This window comes from Otolemur garnettii, unplaced genomic scaffold (assembly GCF_000181295.1).
Source record: "Otolemur garnettii isolate 467f Iridium unplaced genomic scaffold, OtoGar3 scaffold00021, whole genome shotgun sequence".
In the NCBI taxonomy this organism is placed as follows: domain Eukaryota; kingdom Metazoa; phylum Chordata; class Mammalia; order Primates; family Galagidae; genus Otolemur; species Otolemur garnettii.
The window spans coordinates 10624805-10648673 of record NW_003852416.1 but is presented as its reverse complement, the minus strand read 5'-3'; the positions used below and the strand labels follow the sequence as shown (position 1 = coordinate 10648673).

Here is a 23869-nt window from a genome sequence, read left to right as displayed (position 1 = left end):
TTCCCTCTCCTCCAAGATTTATAAACCAATGAAAGGCCAGGGCTGCTGAGGACACTCAGGCAATGACTGACCGTTGACCGGGAAAAGGAAACGAAATCACCAGGAGTGGACCCGCATTTAGAGGAACTCTGGCCCAGAAACAGTTGGGGGGAAGGCAGTCTATTTCTAGCCGGGGAACTGTAAGATTCTTCTGTTGTTGCTTCATGAGTGTTCTAAACTTAGCATGTGTATGGGTGTGTGTGTGCGTGCAGTGTGTATTTGTTGTGTGGTGCCTATGTGTGCAGTACGTTCGTGTGGTGTGTGTGTATAAGCGTGTATGTGTATGTGTGTGTGGCATGTGTTATTTTAATAGTAAGATTGTAGAGGTCTTGTTTTTCTCACCTTCAGTAGTGCTCAATAGTGAAGGAAGGAAATAGTTATTAATATTATGCAAATGTGTGATCTTTTAGTGTATCTTTTTCTCTATAAATCTCTCCATGTTTCCCAGATCAGGAAGGTGAAGCTCAGAGCGGTCACTTGTTAAGCTCAAACCCCTGGTTAGTGGCAGAGGTCCACTTTGGGACTTGGATCTGCTTGACAACAGTAGGCATCATTGTCTTGACTGCTGAAAGAAGAAACTCCCAAATGCAAATAGAGTCATATTTTGTTCTACGGTTTGATCTTCAGGCAGCTTTTCTTGTGGTGTGTTAACCAAGTACTTGCACTCTGCTCTGGTTCCCAGACCTGCCACTTCCTGCATAGCTCTTTGCCACGCTGGTTTTATTTTCATCTGTTTTTCCTCTGAACCAGGTCTCACACCAGAAAACTCAGACTTAGTGAGGGCAGAAACAGGCTTCAGGCCACTGGGCCTGGCTCCTGGGCTGATGTAGAAGCTTCAATCCTACTTCAGTCTAGGACAGCCACAGTGTCAGCCTGCACACTCTGCCTGGGATCCTGCATGGCTGCTGTCCCTGGAGAGCTCCAGCTTCCCGCCATTCCTGAGAGGCCCCTACAAATTGCCACCTTTCTCCTCCTGGCACTTTTGCAGCACAGTGGGGGTTTAGCACTGAAGGTGACTTGCTGCAGTTGATTCTGCCGGGCAGCTCCCTGCAGACCTAGCAAATGGTGGGCAGGCAGATGCTGCACTAAGCCAGGAAGTAAACCCCCCCACAGACAGCCTTAGACAAGCTCTTCAACTGAAAAGAGACATTTTATTAGTTCCTTTATTCTTTTACCAAACATTTATTAACAAGCACTTACAATGTGCTTGATACAGCGGCAGGGTATTGTCTTTCAGGAGCCCACAGTCCAGTGAGGAGTTGATGTGAAAAACAAGAGCTGAGCTGGGAGACCAGCCTGAGAACAGAGAGGCATATCATAGGGATGATGGAGGAAGAAACTTCATTCTGCTCTGGCCTGGCGAAAGCTTCTCACGGGAGGTATCACTGAATCCAAGTCTGAAGGATCAGTCAGGATCCAATATGTAGAGAGGATTTCAATGGCGATCAAAGTGTTGTTCTTATTTCTTAGGTACTTACTATATATACATTAGGCATCCTGCTAAGTGCTTGATAGACATTATTTCATTTGATTTGAATAACAGCCCTCATGCAACAGATACTATAATTATACTCACTTTACAGGTGAGAAAACTGAGGGTCAGAGAATATGCAGTAACTTGCTCACAACCAGGAAACAGAAGAGCCAGTATTCAAACCCAGTTCTGCTGCTTTCAGAGCCCAAGCTTTTATGCTTTTAATAGGTTCACAAATTACAATAACCTAAATAGTTATATGCTGAGAAATCTTGTTCACCTCCTGGTCTTCTCTCCTGGTCTCTGTATATCCCATATATACGATTCCTCACTGCCTTTATAGATGTAAACAGTTATTATGTTTCTTTATGCATATATAAACAAATATGAATATTGCTATTTTTTTCCTTTTCCTCATCCAAAAGTGCCATTTTTAAAAAACAATGATTTGTATTTAACAATGTGGTCTTGGAAGCTTTGCATTGGAGTCTATAGCAATCTTCCTTACTCTTTTATTTATTTATTTATTTTTAAAGGCAGAATCTCACTTTATTGCCCTTGGCAGAGTGCTGTGGGGTCACACAGCTTACAGCAACCTCCTATTCCTGGGCTTAGGTGATTCTCTTGCCTCAGCCTCCTGAGAAGCTGGGACTACAGGCACCCACCACAATGCCCAGCTATTTTTTTTGTTGCAGTTTGGCCAGGGCTGGGTTCGAACTCACCATGCTCAGTATATGGGGCTGGCACCCTACCCACTGAGCCACAGGTGCCGCCCTTCCTTATTCTTTTATACAGCTGGATAGTACTCCATTTCTCCTTGGGGCAAGCCCAGGCTTTCAGGCACAAGGTAAAGCTCAGCTGGAAGACATGAGTATGCTTTACTAAACTGTTTAAACTTCATGGGGCATCAAGGAGCAAAGATGGTTCGTTTTTGGAAGATTCCTTATCTGAGGTAGGAAGCTGCACACAGCACAGCCTGTCTAAATATGAAGCCCTACTGTATAGAAGGACATGTATATTGCCCTAGTGGTAGCTGGGGAAAAGCCCTGCCATGGAACAAGTTCCAACTTATCACTGGCTCTGTTGCAGGCAGCCCTGGGGCCTCAGCTTTTTAAGATGTCTTCCCCATGGCCTGCCTGCAGAAATTTTATAGAGCTTCCTGTGCCTGGGTACAGAAAGCACATGTACTCTTAATGTGTCACCCCAGGCTACTTCTCTGGATGACGCATTAAGACTATGTGTCTTAATTATGCAAGAGCTCAAGACGCTTCACAGGTGGTATTTAAAAGTATTCCCAGGCCTCTAGTGTTCCCTGGGAAAGTGTGCTGTCAGGGCTCTTACTGACTCAACCACCTTTGAAAGTGAGCTGGAGTCAGCACTCTTTTTCTCTGAGATAGGAGGTTCTCCCAGAGGGTAACAATACCTGTGGGAATAGCTTTGGCCCTTTAAAAAGAGAGGTTTGCTCTTTGAGGTCATGTCATCATGCTTGGTAAAACCTTGCTGGCTTCAAAGAGGTTGTGTAGTCTCTGAAAAAACAGCCCCATCAAATGCCCCAGCTGCCTTTGTCTGCTATGGCCTATGAGTTTGGGCCTACCACATGTATTCATTACAGTGAATAAACATGACTCAACTTTACCCAGTTGGTTCCACTCTATTCTAGTACTTTAGCACTTGCTTTACCTCTCCAAAAGATCTCTTAAGAGTAGGTAGCATAGAAGCAGAATAATTTTACCATACAGTCTCCTGGATAAAACTATTTATAATCATCAAAAATGGCTATATGCAGAATCTTAGACCACCAGCCAACTCAAAGATCATATTGGGTAGATTACAGTCCCAGAAAGAACCTGGGAGACCTTTTAAGTTCTTTACCTTCGGAGCCGTCAAGAATGACATGTCTAGTCAGCAGAACTAGTACTGAAATCCATGCCTGTTGCCTTCTAATCCAGAACCCGCTCTACTGAAGCAGTGTGTTCCAGTGTGTATTTCATAAGTTACACGCAAAGGTGTGTGATGGTCAGGGAAGTTTGGCAGATATGGGTTTAAAAATTTATACAGGTTTACTTAGGACAGGACTTCTCAGAGCCTTTAAAGCACCATTATTTACTGAGTTTTTCTAAGAGGGGAGGTAATTAGCACTTTTCCTAAACTTATTCCATCCTAGGACCATTTTGTGGTGGGGTATCTGTGGAGCACATTTTGAGAGATACCATGTAATATTTTCTCTCTTAAATTTAAGTTCAAGAGTTGTTTTTTTTTTTTTTTTTAGTTGAATGGTAACTATGTACATTAATGCACTTCTGGGGTACAGTGTGGGGTTTTCACATGCAATCCGAAATACTTCCATCAAACTGGTTAACACAGCCTTCATGTCATTTTCTCAGTTATTGTTTTAAAACATTTACATTCTACTCTTAGAAAGATTCACTTGTACCCCTGTAAGATAAACCTCAGAAGTGATCCCTCCAAAATTTAAGAGTTTTGAAAAAGACACATTCATGGGTGATGGGGCTGTGCCTTTTCAGTAAAGTTGAGAGAGTCAGCTGATATTTCTGGCCCATTGGGGTCAACATAATGGAAGGCAGATGCCACACCAGGCTGGAATGACTACTGGGGTTTTCCCAGAAGGCAATCCATCTTTTTATAGAATCACTGCTGTCTTAAGAAACAATTTCACTTCATTTTTCTGTTGTGGTTACTTTGGAGGCACTTTGATTCTGCTCCTGGTTTGACATACAGAGGGAAAAAAAGTCTGGTGGCACCCCTTGGTAGGACACTCACTGTGGAAATGGGTGCAAATGTACTAACATGTAAAAGCGTATGTTAGGGGAAGCACCTGTAGCTCAAAGGAGTAGGGCACCAGTCCCCTACGCCAGAGGTGGCCGGTTCAAACCTAGCCCTAGCCAAAAACTGCAAAAACAAACGAACAAAAAACCTCATATGTTAGAAGTTCTCAATCTCTTTTCGGACATGACTCTTTTGGGGGTTTTTACAAAACAAAGTTATGAACCCACTGTGCTATCACTCATGTATTCCTAAGAAAACTTGCATAAAATTTTAGAGTGTTCTTGCACACTTTGAAGCCAATTAATAAATGGCTGAGCTAGATTCACTGCCCTCAAAGAAGACATCCTAAAAACAAAATCCTTCCGCACCTATGCAACACAAGAAGTGGTGGTAAGACTTTGAGTTGCTTCCTCAGCAATTATTTATTTATTTACTTATTTTTTGAATTCCTCATTCTTGGAGGGTGGCCTTTTGTCTTTGAGTTCCTGTTTTGATGCTAGCTCTGTCAATTGTACTGAAGGACTGTCAATCATGTTGCTTCAATTGCAGCGCTTGGGGATTTCCTGGTGCTGTTATTTAAAAAATGCTAGCTGTAGTTTTTCTTTCTGGAAGCTGCTCTTCTAGCTTTTTGGAAAGGAAAAAAAGCAGGATGGGAGAACAAGACACACATGGAGAACCATATGCAAACAAAGGCAGCTGCAAGTGGTGGGCTGAGGTACTGTGGCTGCTTCTGTAACTTGTCTAGAGCCAGACTGTTTCTCTGAGCCTCAGTGTGTTCATCTGTAATCTGAGCAAGCTGGCCTCACTAGACCATCTTCCAGGACCATCTTCTCTGATCTTTCACTGGGCTAGCTTCGGGCAACTCACAAGCATTTAATAACAAAAGGCACATTTCCCTTGGGTTTCCTTTGTTCTCTCCTCTTTAAAGGTAAAGAGGTTTGATCAGTACTGTTAATTAACTTTTTCTTTGTGTGTCTCTTTCGAATATTTACTGGTGGAGACCTCCCTCCCTCTACCCTTCTCTAGCCTTCTCTGTGTTTCCTTGTAGATATGGGTGTCTTTTTATTTTTGAGACAGAGCCTCAAGCTGTCACCCTGGGTAGAGTGCCATGGCATCACAGCTCACAGTAACCTCCAACTCCTGGGCTCAAGCAATTCTCCTGCCTCTGCCTCCCAAGTAGCTGGGACTACGGGCGCCTGCCACAACGCCTGGCTATTTTTTGGTTGCAGCCGTCATTGTTGTTTGGCAGGCCCGGGCTAGATTCGAACCCGCCAGCTCAGGTATATGTGGCTGGCACCTTAACCGCTTGAGCCACAGGCGCTGAGCCAGATATGGGTGTCCTAATCATACCCAAAGATCATTCATGTCTCTTATTTTCCAGCATGAAAAGCCCCTCATTTCTAGGCCAAGCTCCCTCTAGTCCCCCCTCTTTTCTGGAAGGCAAGCAAACTCTGTACAACATATAGGGGAGGAGGGCACAGCAGCTATGTGCACTCAGGTTGACTGGAGCAAAGAGGATTAATTCTGAGGAGGGTGAAGCCTAGCTGAGGACCCAGTGTTCCAGAAGAATGCAAATAAAGCCCCCAGAGATATAACTAGAGAAGCACACTCTCTCCCCTGACTCAACACAATTAAATCCAGGGTGCGGCAGTTATAATAAGCATTGAAAAGCATCGGGTTGAATGGGTTGTGATTGCAAAAGTCTCTAGTGTTCTCAGGCTTAGAACTGAGACAGGTGTAGAAGATGTGGTACAATGTATGAGATTTGGGGGAAAGATGACTTGATGGAGTTGCTCAACCCTAACTCAGTTCATTTCTAAATCCTTAAGATAGCAGGAGTGATTTGGTAGGGGGTAGGGGGAAACCCACAAAAGACAAAGGCACCAAGAAAACCCCTGAAAACCTGAATTGGGGAAGTAAAACCTTTTTAGTCTTTTAATATTTCTTGGTACATACTATATTAAAATGTTGCATTTTCCTGTGCTATGCTTTACATGACTCTAGGCTTTTTACCTCGGGAAAGAGATTCTTGAAAATGCTCCATGAACAGTTTCTAAAAATCACACAAACTTCTCTCTCTCATTCCTCTTCCTCACTTCTGAGACCTTTATGCGAATTCATATGATACCAGGAGGCTCTGCCTGGGGCCCAGAAACAGGCCCTGACACTTGATGTTTAGTCAAGAGACTAAAGGCTGAGTGACAGAAAAAATTCAGCTCAGCTTGAGTCCCAGAAGGTCTGGATTCTCTCATCCACACGTCCCCTACCAGGCTGGGACCCTGAGACTTCATTTGCACTCTGGCTCTGCTGCTTACTCATTGTGCAGATTTGAGCAACTTTTCTGGATCTGTTTCTCCATTTGTAAAATAAAAGATTTGGACTCGATCTCCATGTTTCCTTTCAGCATAAAAATCCCATGATTAGCAGCACCTTGCTCAAGGCTCATTTCCCTCTCGTTTAAAGCAAAGAATCTCATTCACTTCAGAGAAGGTGGTGAAAATACATGCAAATGCGTTTTTTTAAGTAAACCCTACAACAACACACAAGTCAGCTATCATCATTATTATTAGAATTCCTTATGCAGCTCTCTCTTCAAAACATGTTTCATGTCTCTTACCTCATGCTAAAGAGCAATTCCTGCCTGACAGGAATTCCTGAACTTCGGGCCTTGGTTTGACAAAATAAAACGGGATGTCAGTTTGGGAGATGAAGCCTTTGTAATTGACAGTAGCTTCTGAAAGTTCTTAGGAAGGAAGTGGGCTAAGACCTACCTTTAGTCCCCAGAAAGACTGTCTCTTCTCAATCTCAGTTAAGGGTAAGAACAGTGCTTACTAAGAAACATGGAGTTCTCAAATGAGACTTTCTCCAAAGAATAAGGCGGCCTTGGAAAGTTCCAAGGGCAATAATAGTAATTCTAGGTGCTTATCTTTTGCCTTTCATCTGCATTTCCAAGTAATTTACCTACATCAACTCATTAGAACTCCTAATCCTACACCAGCCATCATTCTTACCTTTGGGATGGAAGGAGGTGATATAAGCTGAACTTTGCATTTGGAGAAAGGCCCTAGATTGAAGGCAGTATTTCTTCTGTCCACATCTGGTGGAATCCTCTCTTGCCAGCGCTGGCAAACTCTCATCTCTTGTCCCCTATTCCCAGGACTTGCATGGTACCACCACCTTAGTAACTTACTCAGTATCCTAAGAGGGTGTCATAACTGGAATGGCTCCTTAAAGAACCCCTGCAGTGGAAAACTCCTTTTACCGTTCAGAAAATTGAAGGAGGGGAAGAGAAATACCCAGAGCAACACAGCTAATCAGGGATGTAGTCAATAACTTGTCTTAAGAGGCAAAAAATAGAAACTACCACTTTCTCTCCCACATTCCCTAACAAAAACAAACGCTCTGTGTGCCTGGCTAAGCAGTTAAGCATCTCAATGCTGCTTTGACCTGAGGAGTATGGGGAAGACAGGTACCTTATAATGTCTGGCTGATAAGCCGCACAGCGTTTCTGTTGTCACCTATGAACAGCTGTCTAATCCTGTGCAACTGTGGTGGCCCTTCCTCTCCTAAACTCCTAGAATAAGTCATTTTTAAGGGAAATAGAAGTTGCCATTCTATCATTCTGGATAGAATTAGTTAACGGGAAGGGCTCTCCCCTCTCTTTTAGCCTAACAGCTAACTTGACAAGCCCATACACTCTGGGCTTTAGGCAACAGAAAATCAGTTTGTGAACAATTATAATATGAAACGAAGATGTATCAGGCGTCCTCAAACTACGGCCCACGGGTCACATATGGCCCGCCTAGGACATTTATCCGGCCCGCCGGGTGTTTTTGCCGCAGCTGCCTGTCCTGCTTAGCAGCTGACTCGTCCCTGAGCCCACAGTCCAGCCCTCTAACGGTCTGAGGGACAGTGAACTGGCCCCCTGTTTAAAAAGTTTGAGGACCCCTGATAGTGGCCCAGAAGTCTGGGCAGCTCTAGACTTAAAGTAAAATAAAGTCTTTTGCCAAGAACACAGCTGAATCACCTCCGTGCTCTGCACAAAAAAAAGCACACAATAAATATTTGTTGATTGATTTGGTAGGCAAAAATTCTTGGTACTTGGCTACTTTTTCATTTTGAACTTATTTTTATTTTTCCTTCTGTTTCTTACATGTGAAATGGGAATGAGTTCGCTCTCAAAGGGTTGAGGGCATTTGCTGAGAGAAATTCTTAAGACCAGGTTTGCACAAAGTAGGAGCCATGTGGTGAACAGGGCCTGAAAGAAGGAGCAGGAGAGATTGGAAATCTTCCCGTGGGGAGTGTCCAGAAATGGGTGGCAGGGACCCCCAGGAAGTCCAAAGCTTTTCCTTTTGTAGAACGCCCTGCGAGGATAACGGGTGAGCTCACTGTAGTTCTCACCGCTTCCCCGCTGCCCCCAAGCCAGTTAGCCCTAGAGGCCATCCCGCTGCGCCTCCGGACAGCAAACTGCCCCCCCTCCGCTTCCCGCTTGGCTCCCACTTCAGCCCGTCCCAGGGGCCAGACGCGCATGCGCCTTCCCGCGCCCCTCCCCAACTTTCCACGTTTCACTTCTCTCCCTTTTCCGCCTCAGCTCCAGCTTCGCCGCCACGATTGGCCAGCCGACCTCCTCGTCTCGGCCAATAAACGCTGCCCTCTCGCCCCCGTGTTACTGGGTAGAACAAAACAAAAACAAACAGAGCGAGAGGGGCCAGAGACACTCCGAAGCGGCGGCAGAGGCTGAGGAACGGGGTCTGGGCCGACAGACCGGGGAACTGGGCGAGCAGCGGCTGTGGCCCGAGGGGTCAGTACCGGAGGGCGCGGCTCGCACGCTCGGGAAGACGGCCCCTTTTCTCTCATCCTGGGTCCCTCCTCGGAGGGAGCCGCACGTTGATGGGGGGAAGGGGCGTGAGGCCGCGGCGGGGTCTGGTCAGGGCCGGCAGGGCGGGGGTCCGGCCACCTCCTCACTACCCCGCAGGTCCGGCCGCAGCCGCCTAACGCTTCGGACCCCGGAGCTGCGGCCCGGGTTCCCTCGGGCTGGGCCCCGCTGGGAGCGCGGAGGCGCGGGCCCGCCCCCTCCCTGCACCCCTGCCCACTCCGCGGGGCGCGCGCGGCGCCAGCGGGCGAGGGGCTGCTCCTCGGCCCCCACTCTCAGACGAGGTTTAATTTGGGGGGCGAGAGGTGGGAGGTGTGGTTCCGGCGGGACTGAAATCCTGTGGGGAGGTTTGCGCCCTCCCGCCCTCTTCTCGCTGGAGTCGTCTGACGCGGCGGCCCCCGGCCCGGCGTTTGCAGACCCCGGCCCCAGGCCCGGCCGCCGCGGCCCGGCACCTCTCGGAGGCCGGCAGGGGGCAGGGGCCTGCGGACTGCGGGGTCGCGGCCTGCCCGGGCTGCGGAGGGCGGGCTGGGCGCCCGCGGGGACGGTCCGCGCTCTGGTCGGCGGCGCTGGGAGGCGGACGCGGGCCCTCCGGCCTGCCCCGCTCAGACTTCGCCGCGCCCCTCCTTCTCTTTTTTACTTCAGGTAAAAAAGAATCTCCCAGAGAACACAAAGGCTGGAAGGGAGCCCCCTTTCTGTGAAACGCGTGCTGTGTCCGCCGCGTTTGTCAGTTTGGGGCTGTTACGTCCGTGCAGATTGTTGCAAGAGCTTCAAACTGTCCGCAGACGTGCACAGCGCCCGTCCCCGCGGCCCTAGTGAGGAGTGACCGCGCAGCCCGCAGCGGTGTCGTGTCCGCAGATGATTAAAACGAGCAAAAATGCGGCCGGGTGTCTGTGTGTTGAGGGGGGAGGTTGCAGCCTGTTTTTAAATTGTATTTTTACTGTTAATTTCCATGTGAGTTTTTTTTTTTTTTAAGATACCACTGCAGATGTGTTGTAAATTTAATTATTGGGATTTATACCCTTAATATTCCTTCATTATCGGTTTCTTGAATTCCCTAGCATCTCAGCAGACATCTTTGAATTATAATTGGTCTTTCTGTAGAACTCGTGAAAGGAAAAATAATCGTTAGGACTGCAAAAATAAATGCCCTTCGGATGTTCTCTGTAATGCTCACATTTACATTATTGTGGTGGAATGCTTGTAGCTGATTTTAAGTTGCTAATTAGCTGTGATTGTAGCCCAGGAATGACTACAGGTAATTTTCTAGTTAACAAATGGCCTATCTAAACTTCACTCCCCAAAATGTCAGAGTAATTTATGAGGTATTTCTCAGGAAATAGATTTTGGCCGGGGGAGGGGGGAGACTCGCTCTTTTACGGAACATCTTGGCGATTGAATACTTATGATCCTATGTTTCTTTGTGATACGCTGGAGAAAAAGGATATTTAATTTTAGCCCTTATCTTTTTCCCTAAAAAAGTATGTGTATGTGTAGTTTTCTCATTGAAAATTAATATTTGTAGGTTAGTATGAAGGAAATGGGGTTGAGTTTTTTTGCTTTACGTTTTCTTGTTTGAGGCAAGAATCTTAAGGTTTTTTTTTTAACGATTTTTAACAAATTGGGGATAAACTACTATTTTGAAGACAGGGAAAACATGGAACATATCTTTATCCTTCTCTAAACTCTTAAAAAATTTTGGTTGCTATCAAATGTGACTTGAGTTCTTCATCATGTCATCATTGCCTAAAGAGACACAAAAGTATTTTTTTGTTAGGATTACTTAATAAATTAACTTGATGGCCATTATTTGATAATTTTCTTTGCCTGACCAAATGCCTTCTGTTTAATAGTTTAAAGTAATTACTGTTTTTAGTGTTTGGAAAGCATTATTTAAAAATTTGATTCAACAGTGGTGGTCTATGTTTTAAGTAAGCTGCTTTCTGTTAACCCTAAAAAGGAATCTTCTGGTAGGACGTTAAAATCTTACATTGAACTTCTGCGAACAGTGCTGGATTTGGAAGGTCTTGTCCTAGTTCTGTATTAGTTCTAGTTTGGAGTGCTGGTACTGGCTCTTCCACTGAGTAGTTGTCTGCTTGGATGAGATTACCAATGAATTTAACTGTGTGCAAAGTGGAACACCTCTATCTCAAGACTGTTCTGTAAGGTACATGAACAGGGCATTATAAACATCGGTTGCAATTATTACCTCTTTTATTAGCTGAGTTCCTCAGAAAATACTCTTAAGGATTATATTTTCATCAAGAATGAAAATGACTTTTAAATGTAACTCAAGTTAAAAAACTCAGACATCATGTGATGTTATTTGTTTCCTATGTGATTCATACACTGAAAGGAAGACACCAATGTTTAGATTCTCAAACTATTTGTTCATCTCTAATCTAGAGATTTCATGAATCTGTATATACTTTTTTTTTTTTTTTTGAGACAACTCAAGCTGTCCCCCTGGGTAGAGTGCCGTGGCATTACAGCTCACAGCAACCTCCAACTCCTGGGCTCAAGCGAGTCTCCTGCCTCAGCCTCCCAAGTAGCTGGGACCACAGGCGCCCGCCACAACGCCCGGCAATTTTTGGTTGCAGCCGCCATTGTTGTTTGGCGGGTCCGGGCTGGGGATTCGAACCCGCCACCTTAGATGTACGTGGCTGGCACCTTAGCCGGTTGAGCTATAGGCGCCGAGCCTATATACATATTTTTAAGATTAATTTTTTTCCTAAGTCCAGAGTTGGTGGGAATTATAGTACTGAAAAGTGATTAGATAGAATCACATATGTCAGTTTATTATGAATAGAATATGTAAAGTGATTTCACCATGCTTGTGAAGCATTATGATAGCATCTTGGTAGTCTTAAGGACTGTGCCTCATTAAGAAGCTTACAATTTTAGCATAAAGTATATTTGTTTTTATTTCACAAAATCTTTTCTGGAAAAGGATATAAACTAATAAGATGTTAACAAATGACAGTATATATTGAGGAATTTAAAAGTCACTTTCACCTTTGAGTCCCGAGGCATTATATATCATTGTTATCCTATAATGACATCTGATAGTAATTTATATGAAAATATGTATTTTTCCTCAAATTTATTAGACATTTTTACTAATTTGTGTGTTTTAATTTTATTGCTTTGAGATGGGATCTCACTGTGTTGCCCAGGTTGGTCTTGAATTCTTGGGCTCAAGTGATGCTTATACCTTAGCCTCTTGAGTAGCTGGGACTGCCAGTACCTGGCTTAATTTATGAATTTTGTATCGCAAGAAGGGCAGGCTGGGCAGTGCCTGTGGCTCAAGGGAGTAGGGTGCTGGCCCTATATGCCAGAGGTGGCCGGTTCAAACCCAGCCTCTGCCAAAAAAAAAAAAAAGAAGAAGATCAGATTGTTAGCAACATGGTTGTAAATGCCTGGTTGCATATCCAACCTATATGACTTAAACAAATAGGCACTTAAGTACTCTAAGCCAGTATTTAAAATATTTCCAGAGAGATTGTAAAATCCTATTTGGTTATGCCTTCTGTTAATGTATATATTTTTAGAACTATTTTGATAGTCTTTCTTTAAAATTACATTGAATCTGTATCTCTAAGTTAATTGTTGAAAAGTAACCCTGCAGCATTAATTTTTAAGGCATTTTGAGACTGAGGTTTGAAATATTGAGATGCTGTCATCGTACTTAATTTCTTTCCAAGATAGGTCAGATATTTTTAAAAAAATTTTCAGTTTATAAAAGTAATATGCTAATTATAGAAAAAGCTTTTTAAGATTTTCCCCTGTCTCGGTCTTAATAGGTAATGAAGTGGTAGTTCAGTCTCAGCTTTCATATAATGCTGACATTTGAAAAAATTACACAGTCTTGTGGTATTCTTAATTAACCAAAACTGTATTTGTATTTTAGAATAGTTCTCATAATTTATTGGCAGAGAACCATCCCCCAGGATTTATGTTGCTATAGATGTATATCAGATTAATTTTGAGTGTTTGGTATTCCTAAAAGATTTTTTTGGGGGGATGTATTTCTTGATATAAAAATGTATAGCAAGTATCTTTTAACTCCAGCTAAAGGGATGCTTTAGCATGTATGGGAATTTGGGTTCTTTTGACTCATAAATTTGTTGAGAAGATTGGAACCAAATACTAATTAGGGTAAGTTGTCTTTGAAAGGAAAGTGAAGTTTTTTTTAAAAATAGAATTATATGGATTTTTTTACAGTGTGCTTAAGTAAATTGAATTTAGCTAAATCATACCAGTTTAGAAAATGCTCATGCTTTTTAATCTTCTTTTTAAAAAATAGATTCTAAAGGAAGACTTTCATTTGGTAATTTGTTTAATCAGTGCAAGTGAAATTAAGAAACAATGGATGTAGAAAATGAGCAGATACTGAATGTAAACCCTACAGGTAAGTAATAATAAGTGTATCTTAAACCTTGATTGTCTGGTGAGCATGCTTCAAGCCATTCCTTAGTTTATGAAAACATGATAGTAAAAATCATGTTTACTTTAAATACTAACTTATTAATGCTATAAGACAATTGGTCATATTTTTAAAATAAAATTTATGATTCTTTTTTTGAGATGGAATCTCAAGCCCTTGGTAGAGTGCTGTAGTGTGACAGCTCACAGCAACCTCCAACTTTTGGGCTTAAGCGATTCTTCTGCCTCAGCCTCCCAAGCAGCTGGGACTATAGGCACCTGCCACACAACACCTGGCTATTTTTTTTTTGTTGGTGGTGGTGTTGTTGCAGTTGTTGTTGTTATTTTAGCTGGTGAGGCCAGGTTCAAACTCTCCAGCTTCAGTGTATGTGGCCAGTGCCCTACCTACTGAGCTGTGGGCGCCACCCAAATTTGTGATTCTTTTTTTTTTTTTGCAGGACTGGGTTTGAACCTACCACCTCTGGCATATGGGGCTGGTGCCCTACTCCTTTGAGCCACAAGCACCGCCCAATTTGTGATTCTTTTAGGAAATCTGTCACACATTTTATTTTTCTGTCCTTTCACATTCCATACATTCTTCTTATTCACTGTTTATAATAAAGTAGAGGCAGTCTCTGAGTTTACAAATACGTGATTTATATATAACTTGCACTTAATGGAGGCTTTTATCAGTAAATATACCTGTTTCATCTTTTGTACAAATTCAACTTAAGAACAAACCTATAGGACAGTGGTTCTCAACCTTCCTAATGCCACAATGTATTTGCATTGTTAAAAAGGGTTCGGGACCCCCAGGTTGAGAACCGCTGCTATAGAACCTATCTCTTTGTAACCTGGGGACTGTCTATATATAATACAGAATGGAGAAAAATAGTGAACTAACTTACTAATATTCACACATGGGCTAGTGGTTTCTATAATATAAATTATTACTGGCATCTTTGCTATCTTTCCTAATTAAATAATTTATATATTTTAAATTATGATATTTTCCCTAATTTTCCATGGTGCTTGAATAGCACATTATTATCATAAAAATTAACATGGTTTTCTGGAATAGATGACCAAAAATGTTGAGTAATTTAAGACAGCACAGCTTAAAATGTATTTATAGCTTTAGGATAATCTCCCTAAAGAGTTAATTAGGATTGTGCAAACATTGAGAATGTTTGATAATGGTATATTTTTAGATAATTCTTTGCCTTATAATTTTATTAATATTGAAAGCTCTCAATTTTACATAATTTTAAAGACATAGTTCATGATTAAATACTATAGCTTTATTCAAGACTTTAATTCACTATTATGTACAACATACAGTTTTCTTTGGTCTAAGCAAATACTTTGCAGTTGAAACTTTGTCTTTTCTATTTAAAACCTTCTGATGTAAAGTATGCTAGAAAATGAGTTGAAAAATCACATAGTTAACGATTATTTCTGTGTTGGTATGTACAATAGCGGTATGAAAACTTGCCTTTTAGGTTAAAAATAGGTAATTTGTCCCGTCTTAATTGAGTTTGGTTGCCAATAATATAGTTTAAGAATATGATTGGCATAGTGGCTCATGACTGTAATCCTAGTACTTTGGGAGGCTGAGGTGGGAAGATTACTTGAGGCCTGGAGTTGGAGACCAGCCTGAAGAACATAGTGAGACACAATCTCTGTAAAAATTACAAAATGTAGCCAGGCATGTTGGATGGCACATACTCATATTCTCAGCTACTCAGGAGGCTGAGGCAAGAAGATTACTAGAGCCTAAGAATTTGATTTTGCAGTGAGCTATAATGATGATGCTGCACTCAAGCCTGCATGACAGAGTGAGACCTTGTCTCCAAAAACAAAAAAAGAATACATTTTACACACAGGTGATTTCTTCTTTTATGTGCTGTCTAATGTGATAACTACTAGCCATGTGTAGTTGAGCTTGTAAAACGTAGCTACTCTGAATTGAGAAGAAGGTGTGAAATATTTCAACTTTTTATATTGATTGCATGTTCAAATGGTATTGTAGTCAGATTAAATAAAATACATTAAAATTAATTTTACTTCTTTTTACTTGTTAATGCAGCTACTGGAAAATTTAAAATCTCATCTGGCACATGTCTTATTTCTGTTACATAGTACAGTTTTAAGATTTAGACCTTTTGTTTTCTGACTTTAGTAAAACCTAGTTCTAACCCTTTTCTTGGTGCCCATGCATAGTATTACTTAAAATAAAAGATTGTTCTTTGATATTTGGCTAGGCCTAAAGTAAGACCTTCTTTGCAACGAATTCTTCTTACAGCAAATAGGTCAAGTCAGGGAGACTAGTATACTAATTCTAGCTTCTTCCTTTACCAGCTTTGCTACTTTGAGCATGTTGGTTACTTTTATCTTCAATTTCCTCATGAGTAAAATTTGGGTATAAATACCTTCTGTATAGATTTTTTGTATTATTATATATATGTCAAACCTATGAAGCATAGATCTAAAATATATGAAAATATGCTAAATATGTTATTCTAATTACTACTTACTAGACACCAGTAATTGAAATGTGATTGTTTGGTGCTGTAGTCATATAATTTAGAGTGGATACTATTGAGATGTTAGAGAATTCAGAGAGAGGGAATTTAATGCACAGAAAATTTTGAATTCACTACATTCTGTACTCATGATTTTTTATGCTTTTCATTTTGGTTTTTGTAAAGTTAGGTCAGTAGTGGTTATGGGATTCCAAAATTTAGGGAAGTGAGTATGAATAGCAAAATATTAAAAGACAATTGATGAAAACATAGGTTAAAAATGATAAGGTCAGATATATAAATTACACAGTGAGAGAATGAATGCTTGCTGCAGACACAAACATTTGAGAGATGTTAAAATAGTTGAAAAACTCATTTATGTTTGAGTTAAAGGATAGTTTGAAACATTTATTACACTTTTAATTCCTTTATCTTCTGGATCAGTTTTGTGGTTCACAATAGGGTAAAATAATGAAAGCACTATATTATAGGCAGGTGTTAATTATATTTTCTCAACTTCCTAGTCTTACATGAAAACGATATATAATTTGCCTGATCTCTGGTCTTATCTCCTTCCCCTTATACTTTTATTTATTTCTCTTTATGTTCATTCCCTTGTTCATCTTCTCTGCCTCTTTAGCTGTCAACTCAACACTGTTGTATTCTAGCTTTATGTTTTCTATAATTACAATCATTTGAAATTCAAAATGTGGATTTGAATCCTAGCCATAATCATTTCTAAGTATGTAACTTCTCTTTTAAACGCCTTTCTTCAGTAAAATGTAGATAAACAATTTCTTTATAGAGCTTTGTGCAGCTTAGAGGCTATGTATGTAAAGTGCCTGGTATAGAACCTAGTATGGTAGCATAGAACCTAGTTGATCTAATAGGTAACAGAAATACGACTGGTAATGATAAAAGAAGCAGTGGTAGTGCCACTACTGCTAGACTACAGTTTGTTACTACTACTAGTTATTATGATGTCCCAAAGTTACCCTCCTAACACTGGCTTCTCATCAGTCCAGAAACTTGGTACCTTTTTCACTCTTCTTTAATCCATAATCTATTTTGTTTGAAAATTTATCTTTTTCTTTAAAATTGTCAATATTATTTATTCCATGGTTGTTATCCTTGCCCTTTTCCAATTAGCTTGTGACTGAATTACTGTAGCACTTTTTAGTTGGCCTCCCACTTTAATTTTCTCTTTTGTGTAATATACTCTGTATTCTTTTGCTAAAATAATTCCCCATCTCCTACCTATGATTCTAAATCTGAGTTCTGACTGTTTGAGTGTGGGGGTGATCAGCAGCCATTCTAGTGAGGTTAGGTAGGCACAAGATCAAAAAAGAACCTAGGTTACAAAGTAAAGAGTTTATACTTTATTCTGGCATAATGGGAATATCTTTATGAAATGAGGACATGTTTTAAAAAATCAGTCTCCATTCAGTTTGGAGAATAATTTGAAGACTGAAGACACGGGAAACTACTTAGGAGACTGAGATAATTTGGCTGTACTTAATGTTTTTGTTTGTTTAAAACAAAACATTCCTAACTTCCTAAGTAAACATTCTTAAGTATAAAATTTCTTAACTTTTCATCCTTTTTGTCAGAATTGTAAAGATTTTAACACATCTATGCTTTTTCTTAGGTTGATTAAAATTTTTGGTTTTAGTATGTCTTGAAACATGTTAAAGCTCATGCACACATACCTGACATGTCATAATTATATTTTAGGCTTTTTTTTTTTTTTTTGAGGCAGTGTCTTGCTCTGTCTCCCAAGCTAGAGTGCCATGGCATCAGCCTAGCTCACAGCAACCTCAAACTCCTGGGCTCAAGCAGTCCTCCTGCCTCAGCCTCCAGAGTCGCTGGGACTACAGGTGTGCTACCACACCCAGCTAATTTTTCTGTTTTTAATAGAGATGGGGTATTGCTTTGCTTTGGCTAGTCTTAAACTCCTGAGCTCAAGTGATCTTCCCTCCTTGCCCTCCCAGAGTGGTAGGATTACAGATGTAAGCCACTGTACCTGGCCTATTTAGTATATTTAAAGCCATTTGAGTGATTCGATTCATCTCTGACTTTAGTTAATGAACAAAACTCTGGCCCAGAGGTAACTAATTTGGTAGCCTTTCTGACTTAAAAAGTTATCAGAACAAAGTCAGGTGTCTCCACATGATCTCCATGGACATCTAAATTGATAGTATGAAGGATACTGGGAATACAAAGAAATATAGTAGTTTCTCCTTTGAGGCTTATGACTCACTTGGAAGAGAAAGAGTGCTATATAGAAAGAAACAAAAGGTATTTCTGTGATGAGTTACATGAACAGTATGTGAGTATTACTGTTGTTAGAGTTGTTAGAGAAGTTTTCATAAGACTTGAGCTACATCCAATGTTTTTGATAACCAAAAAGAGCAGCAAGGATGACATTTTAAGCAGGGAGATTATTGGGAACTGTAGGTATGTTGATCTATTTTAGGGGATAGTGTACCAAATATTACACAGGTTGGAAGACTTTCAGAGGGCTTAAGTTTGTGAGTCAAGTTTGGGGAGATTAATTAGGACTTTGAGATGATAGCTTTTCTGGAAAGCAAGCTTTATTTTGAAGGCAGTGAAGCATTAGCATTGAGCTCAACAAATATATGTGAGATCACCTGTTTACCAAATGGCTTTCAGGCTTTTCTGGATTAATAATTTTTCCTGAGTATAATTGATCCTTGGGGTGTTTGGCAAGTCATTTAAACACTCTTAGCCTTAGTTTCCTTGTTTATATACATGTTATAATATTTAACTGCCTTAGTATAGGTAAATGATAACGTGTTCAGCACAGCACTTGATAAATCATAGTAGGTATTCTAAAAATATTAGTTTATCTCCTTCTCAACATCCTTTCTCTTTTCTTAGTATCTTTAATTGCTTAACTCTCTTAGCTCACAAAAGTGTAAAGGTTTTCTATTTGGTCTTGATAGTAACATAGATTTTATGATCTAAACCCATGAAATAACATGCTTCTTTCACTAAACTTTGTTTAGTAATATCTCCTTAGTTTACTTGCCTTGATAATGTAGAAAGTAATCCTATTTAGTTATTTATTAGATTGGCCTTTATGAAATTGCAAATGTGTGACTGCTAATTAACCTACAAAAATGGTAAATTCATTCGTAATTCAACTTAATCCAACTTATGATTATATCTGTATCTATTGTATAGTCATACACAGAAGATACTTAACTTAGAATTTTATTTTCTTTTTAAGATCCTGATAATTTGAGTGACTCTCTTTTTTCTGGTGATGAAGAAAATACTGGGACTGAGGAAATAAAGAATGAAATAAATGGAAATTGGATTTCAGCATCCTCCATTAATGAAGCTAGAATTAATGCCAAGGCAAAAAGGCGACTACGGAAAAACTCATCCCGAGACAGTGGCAGAGGAGATTCAGTTAGTGATAATGGAAGTGAAGCCCTTAGAAGTGGAGTAACTGTGCCAACCAGCCCAAAGGGAAGGTTGCTAGATAGGCGATCCAGATCTGGGAAAGGAAGGGGACTACCAAAGAAAGGTTAGTATTTACCATGTCCAAAAAATAAGGAAAAAACAAGTGGAAACAAATGGGGAAAATACTTGGTTTCTATACTGTGATTTCCTTGTTCTAGGAATGAGAGAAATTTAAACCTTCTATTGGTTTTATGGTTTGTATATGTTTTTATTTAGTAATAACTTGAGGACCATCCACTTTTTTTAGGTTTATCCTTTTCTTTGAGCAGATTTAGTTTTCTTGAACAGAACTTTATCTTTTGCCTCCAGCAAAATAAACACTAATGCTTTTCACAGTTATGAATTGTGCATGTATTCTTTACTACCTTTGAAAGGAGTCAGAAATTCATCATACCTTTTATCTAATGAATATAATTATGTTCATTGTTAAGAATAATAAATATAAATTTGATTGGTAATGTTTGGATCAGAATTTTAATTTTTTCATGGGCTTGATCCTGAGTTCTCTTCAGCTTTATTTATTTTGGGTTTCAGAAGGGTTTGATCTATTCATTGCTTCATCCCTAGCAGGTAAAGTACTTACTAGCACATGGTAGACACTTAAATATTTCTTGAATGATAAGGGGTCTGTAAGCTTCTCTGTGTAGTAGGATTTTGATACGATTTGGAGATTTTACCGGCTCTTGAATGGTGGGAACTTGCCTAGGTTTCTTATAAAATGTTTTTGTGATCTGTGAGAAATTATTTTTGTTGAATAGCTCTACAGTCATTTTTTGTATCAAAATGGAACTTAGTTATCAGGTTTTGTGTTGGTTTGATGGTAAGGATTATACTTTTAGGTTCAAAATAAGAACTTCCAAAAAAAGAAATGTTAGTAACATGGTAAGAGTTCTTGAAAAATAATATAATATAATGTCTTTTAAAAACATTTCATTAAATTCATGTAAAAAATCAACTTAGTAAGTTGGAATTGTTAAACTTCTGTTGGTTGGTTTGTATGTAGTAGTAGGAATAATTTTCAGTGCAGTTAATGCTTAAAAAGCATTTAGTTAATTGTAACATATTATGGTTGTACAGTTTAATGTGTACTTTTACTGTATTTGACCTTAAAACACTTACTGATGGTCACTATGTTTCTCTGTTAAATAATTTTTCTCTTGTTGACTTTTTTTCTTTTTTTTTTTTTTTTAAAGACAAGGTCTTGCTGTGTTGCCTGGGCTGGAGTGCAGTGGCTCAATCTTAGCTCATCGTAATCTTAATCTCCTGGGATCCTCCCGTCTTAGCCTCTGTAGTAGCTAGGACTACAGTCATATGCCACCATGCCTAGCTAATTTTTAAAATTTTTTTTAGAGACTTGGTCTTGCCGTGTTCCCTTGGCTTGTCTAGAACTCTTGTCTAGTGATCCTCTTGCCTCAGCCTGCTGAGACAGTAGGATTATAGGTGTTAGACACCACATCCAGCCCCCTTGTTCAGTTTTCTGTGCCACATTTTACTGGTTCACCATGTTTCTTTTTGTTTTGGTCCCAAGAAATGTCAAGTAAAATTTAGAACTCAGCTGCAATATTATCTCCCTTGAGGTCCTTAGTATAGCCACTTTTTTGGCTTTTTTATTCAGTTTTACTTTTATTCTAAAACATCCACCTTTTTGGTTTTTAATTTTATAAGCTATTTGAATTTGATATTTTGGAAATGGATTATAAACTATACACAGTCTTATTGAAAAAGAATAGTCTGAATAAAAAGACTAGTGGGGGAAAAATGGAAAAAAAACTAGCAGAGAAATTACTTCTTTCTAAGCTGTTATTTAGCATCTGAATACTTAATCTATTTCATATTTCAATGAAAATTTATGAACTTTATGCTCTTTCCTTTCTCAATTCTAAACTTTTTCAGGTGGTGCAGGAGGTAAAGGTGTTTGGGGTACACCTGGGCAGGTGTATGATGTGGAGGAAGTAGATGTGAAAGATCCTAACTATGATGATGACCAGGTATCAATATTTTACTTTTTTTTATATATTTAAAATGTTTACAAACTTTTTTGACTTCATGTTTAAAATTTATTCATACATTTGTCAAATTGTATGTGTGTAGTGTATTTATGCTCTTTGGTTACCAATTTACTAATTTATATAAACACACACACATAGTAAATATCTAATTCATGTATGTTCATTACTTTCAGATTGTAAAGTTAATTTTGGGTTAGGAAACAAAGTTAACAGATAATAATGTGTGCATAATTTCACGCATTGGTTGCTGAAGTGAGTCAAAAGCAGATCTCTTAGCCAGGTATGGTGGTGTGCACCTGTAGTTCTAGCTACTGAGGAAGCTAAGGCAGGAGGTTCCCTTGAGCCTGGAGTTTGAGGTTGCAGTGAGCTAAGGTGATGCCACTACACTCTAACAGGGGTAACAAAGTGAGACCCTGTCTTAAAAAAATAATTAATTAAAAAAAAAAAGCACCCCAAAATCCAAAATGTAGGTCTTATACAAATTCACTTAGTATTAAGTTGATTATTTTTTTCCATGAATTGAGTTAATATAGTTTCTTTTTATAGTAATGATAGTTGAGAAAAAGTATATCTTCTTCTTAATACCTGAAGAGTTAATAGATAATTATTAGATATATTGACTGTGCATCACTGAGAAACCTCAGAAAGTGAAATATGATATATGTTAAGTTTTGTTTTGGGGACATTTGGCATCTTTTTTCTCAGAATAATTAAACTTCTAATACATTTTGCAGTGAATTTTTAATGTTTTTTAATATAAATTTTAAAAGTTGATAGAACAGTGGCTAAGGTGCCAGCCACAGACACCTAAGGTGGCAGGTTCGAATCCAGCCTGGGCCCGCCAAAAACAACAATGATGGCTGCAACCAAAAAATAGCTCGGCGTTGTGGCAGGCGTCTGTGGTCCCAGCTACTTGGGAGGCTGAGGCAGGAGACTCGCTTGAGCCCAGGAGTTGGAGGTTGCTGTGAGCTGTAATGCCATGGCACTCTACCCAGGGCGACAGCTTAAGGCTCTGTCTCAGAAAAAAAAAAAAGTTGCTAGAACAGTATAATTAACCTGCTTGTATTTATTTCCCAGCTTTACCCACTTCAATAATTATTAACTCATACAGTTTTGTTTCATTCTATACATGCATTTACTCTCTCTCTTCAATTGCCCTCCTCCTCACCCCCACCATGTTTTAGATTATTTCGAAGCAAATTCTGATATTATGACGTTTAAAAAAATAATGTCTTTGCATAAGGTAAGATACGATGATGAGAATTTTAGACAGAATATCAGGGTATATGCTAGGTTGTTCTAATGTACATTGTTTGTAAATATGTATTTACCTATTTTAACTAATAGTTGGACATGGAAATATTTCTAAGAGAATATGAAAAATTGTATATTTAAGATATTTAAAAGAATTTGAAAAATACATATTTAATATATTAAAATTATATAAAATTATTTAATTTCCAAAATTAAAAATACATTTATACATTAAAAATATATAATTATAATTATACATTTAATACCATAGAATCTCTGCTAAACATTTTTTATTTGTTTATTTTTTGAGACAGAATCTTAAGCTGTTGCCTTGGATAGAGTGCCATGGTGTCATAGCTCACAGCAACCTCCAACTCTTGGGCTCCAGCTATCTTCTGGCCTCAATTTTTCTATTTTTAGTAGAGACGGGGATCTTGCTCTTGTTCAGGCTGGTCTCAAATCTGGGAGCTCAGGCAGTTCACCTCTCTCAGCCTCATAGAGTGCTAGGATTACAGGAGTGAGCCACTGCACCCAGCCCTCTGCTAAACATTTATTGATCTTTCAGATGTATGTTGAAGCCAGTCACGAACTGCAAGTACTGTAGAACCCCTTCGCCATGGTTTCACTTTTTAGGGTTTCTCAGTGATGCATAGTCAACTGTGGTTTGAAAATATCAAATGGATAATTCTAGAAATAATTCATAAATTTTAAATTGTGTGTCTTTTGAGTAATGTGATAAAATCTCCCAATATCTAGCTCCGTACCACCCCATCCTGTCCATCCTTTGTCTAGCATATCCACACTATATATGCTACTTACCCAAGAGTCACTTAGTAACCATCTTCAGATTGAAAAATGTTACTGGCTCGGCGCCTATAGCTCAACCGGCTAAGGCGCCAGCCACGTACACCTAAGGCGGCAGGTTCGAATCCCCAGCCCGGACCCGCCAAACAACAATGACGGCTGCAACCAAAAAATAGCCGGGCGTTGTGGC

At 39.7% G+C, this 23869-nt stretch overlaps 1 protein-coding gene across 2 annotated transcripts in view; it reads left to right on the top strand.

Moving 5' to 3' along the window:
- Nucleotides 1-23869, top strand: part of PDCD4 (programmed cell death 4) — a 53283-nt gene that overhangs the window by 12178 nt on the left and 17236 nt on the right. Inside the window, exons 1-4 of one of the 2 annotated variants that reach the window (XM_003787172.3) lie at nt 8878-9101; nt 13477-13581; nt 19374-19676; nt 21506-21600. In XM_003787172.3, the coding sequence (XP_003787220.1) occupies nt 13539-13581; nt 19374-19676; nt 21506-21600 (441 nt within the window). In that variant the 5' untranslated portion in view covers nt 8878-9101; nt 13477-13538. Of the gene's footprint in view, nt 1-8877; nt 9102-13476; nt 13582-19373; nt 19677-21505; nt 21601-23869 lie in introns of those variants that run through there. The other variant, XM_023511606.1, reaches the window with a different exon arrangement.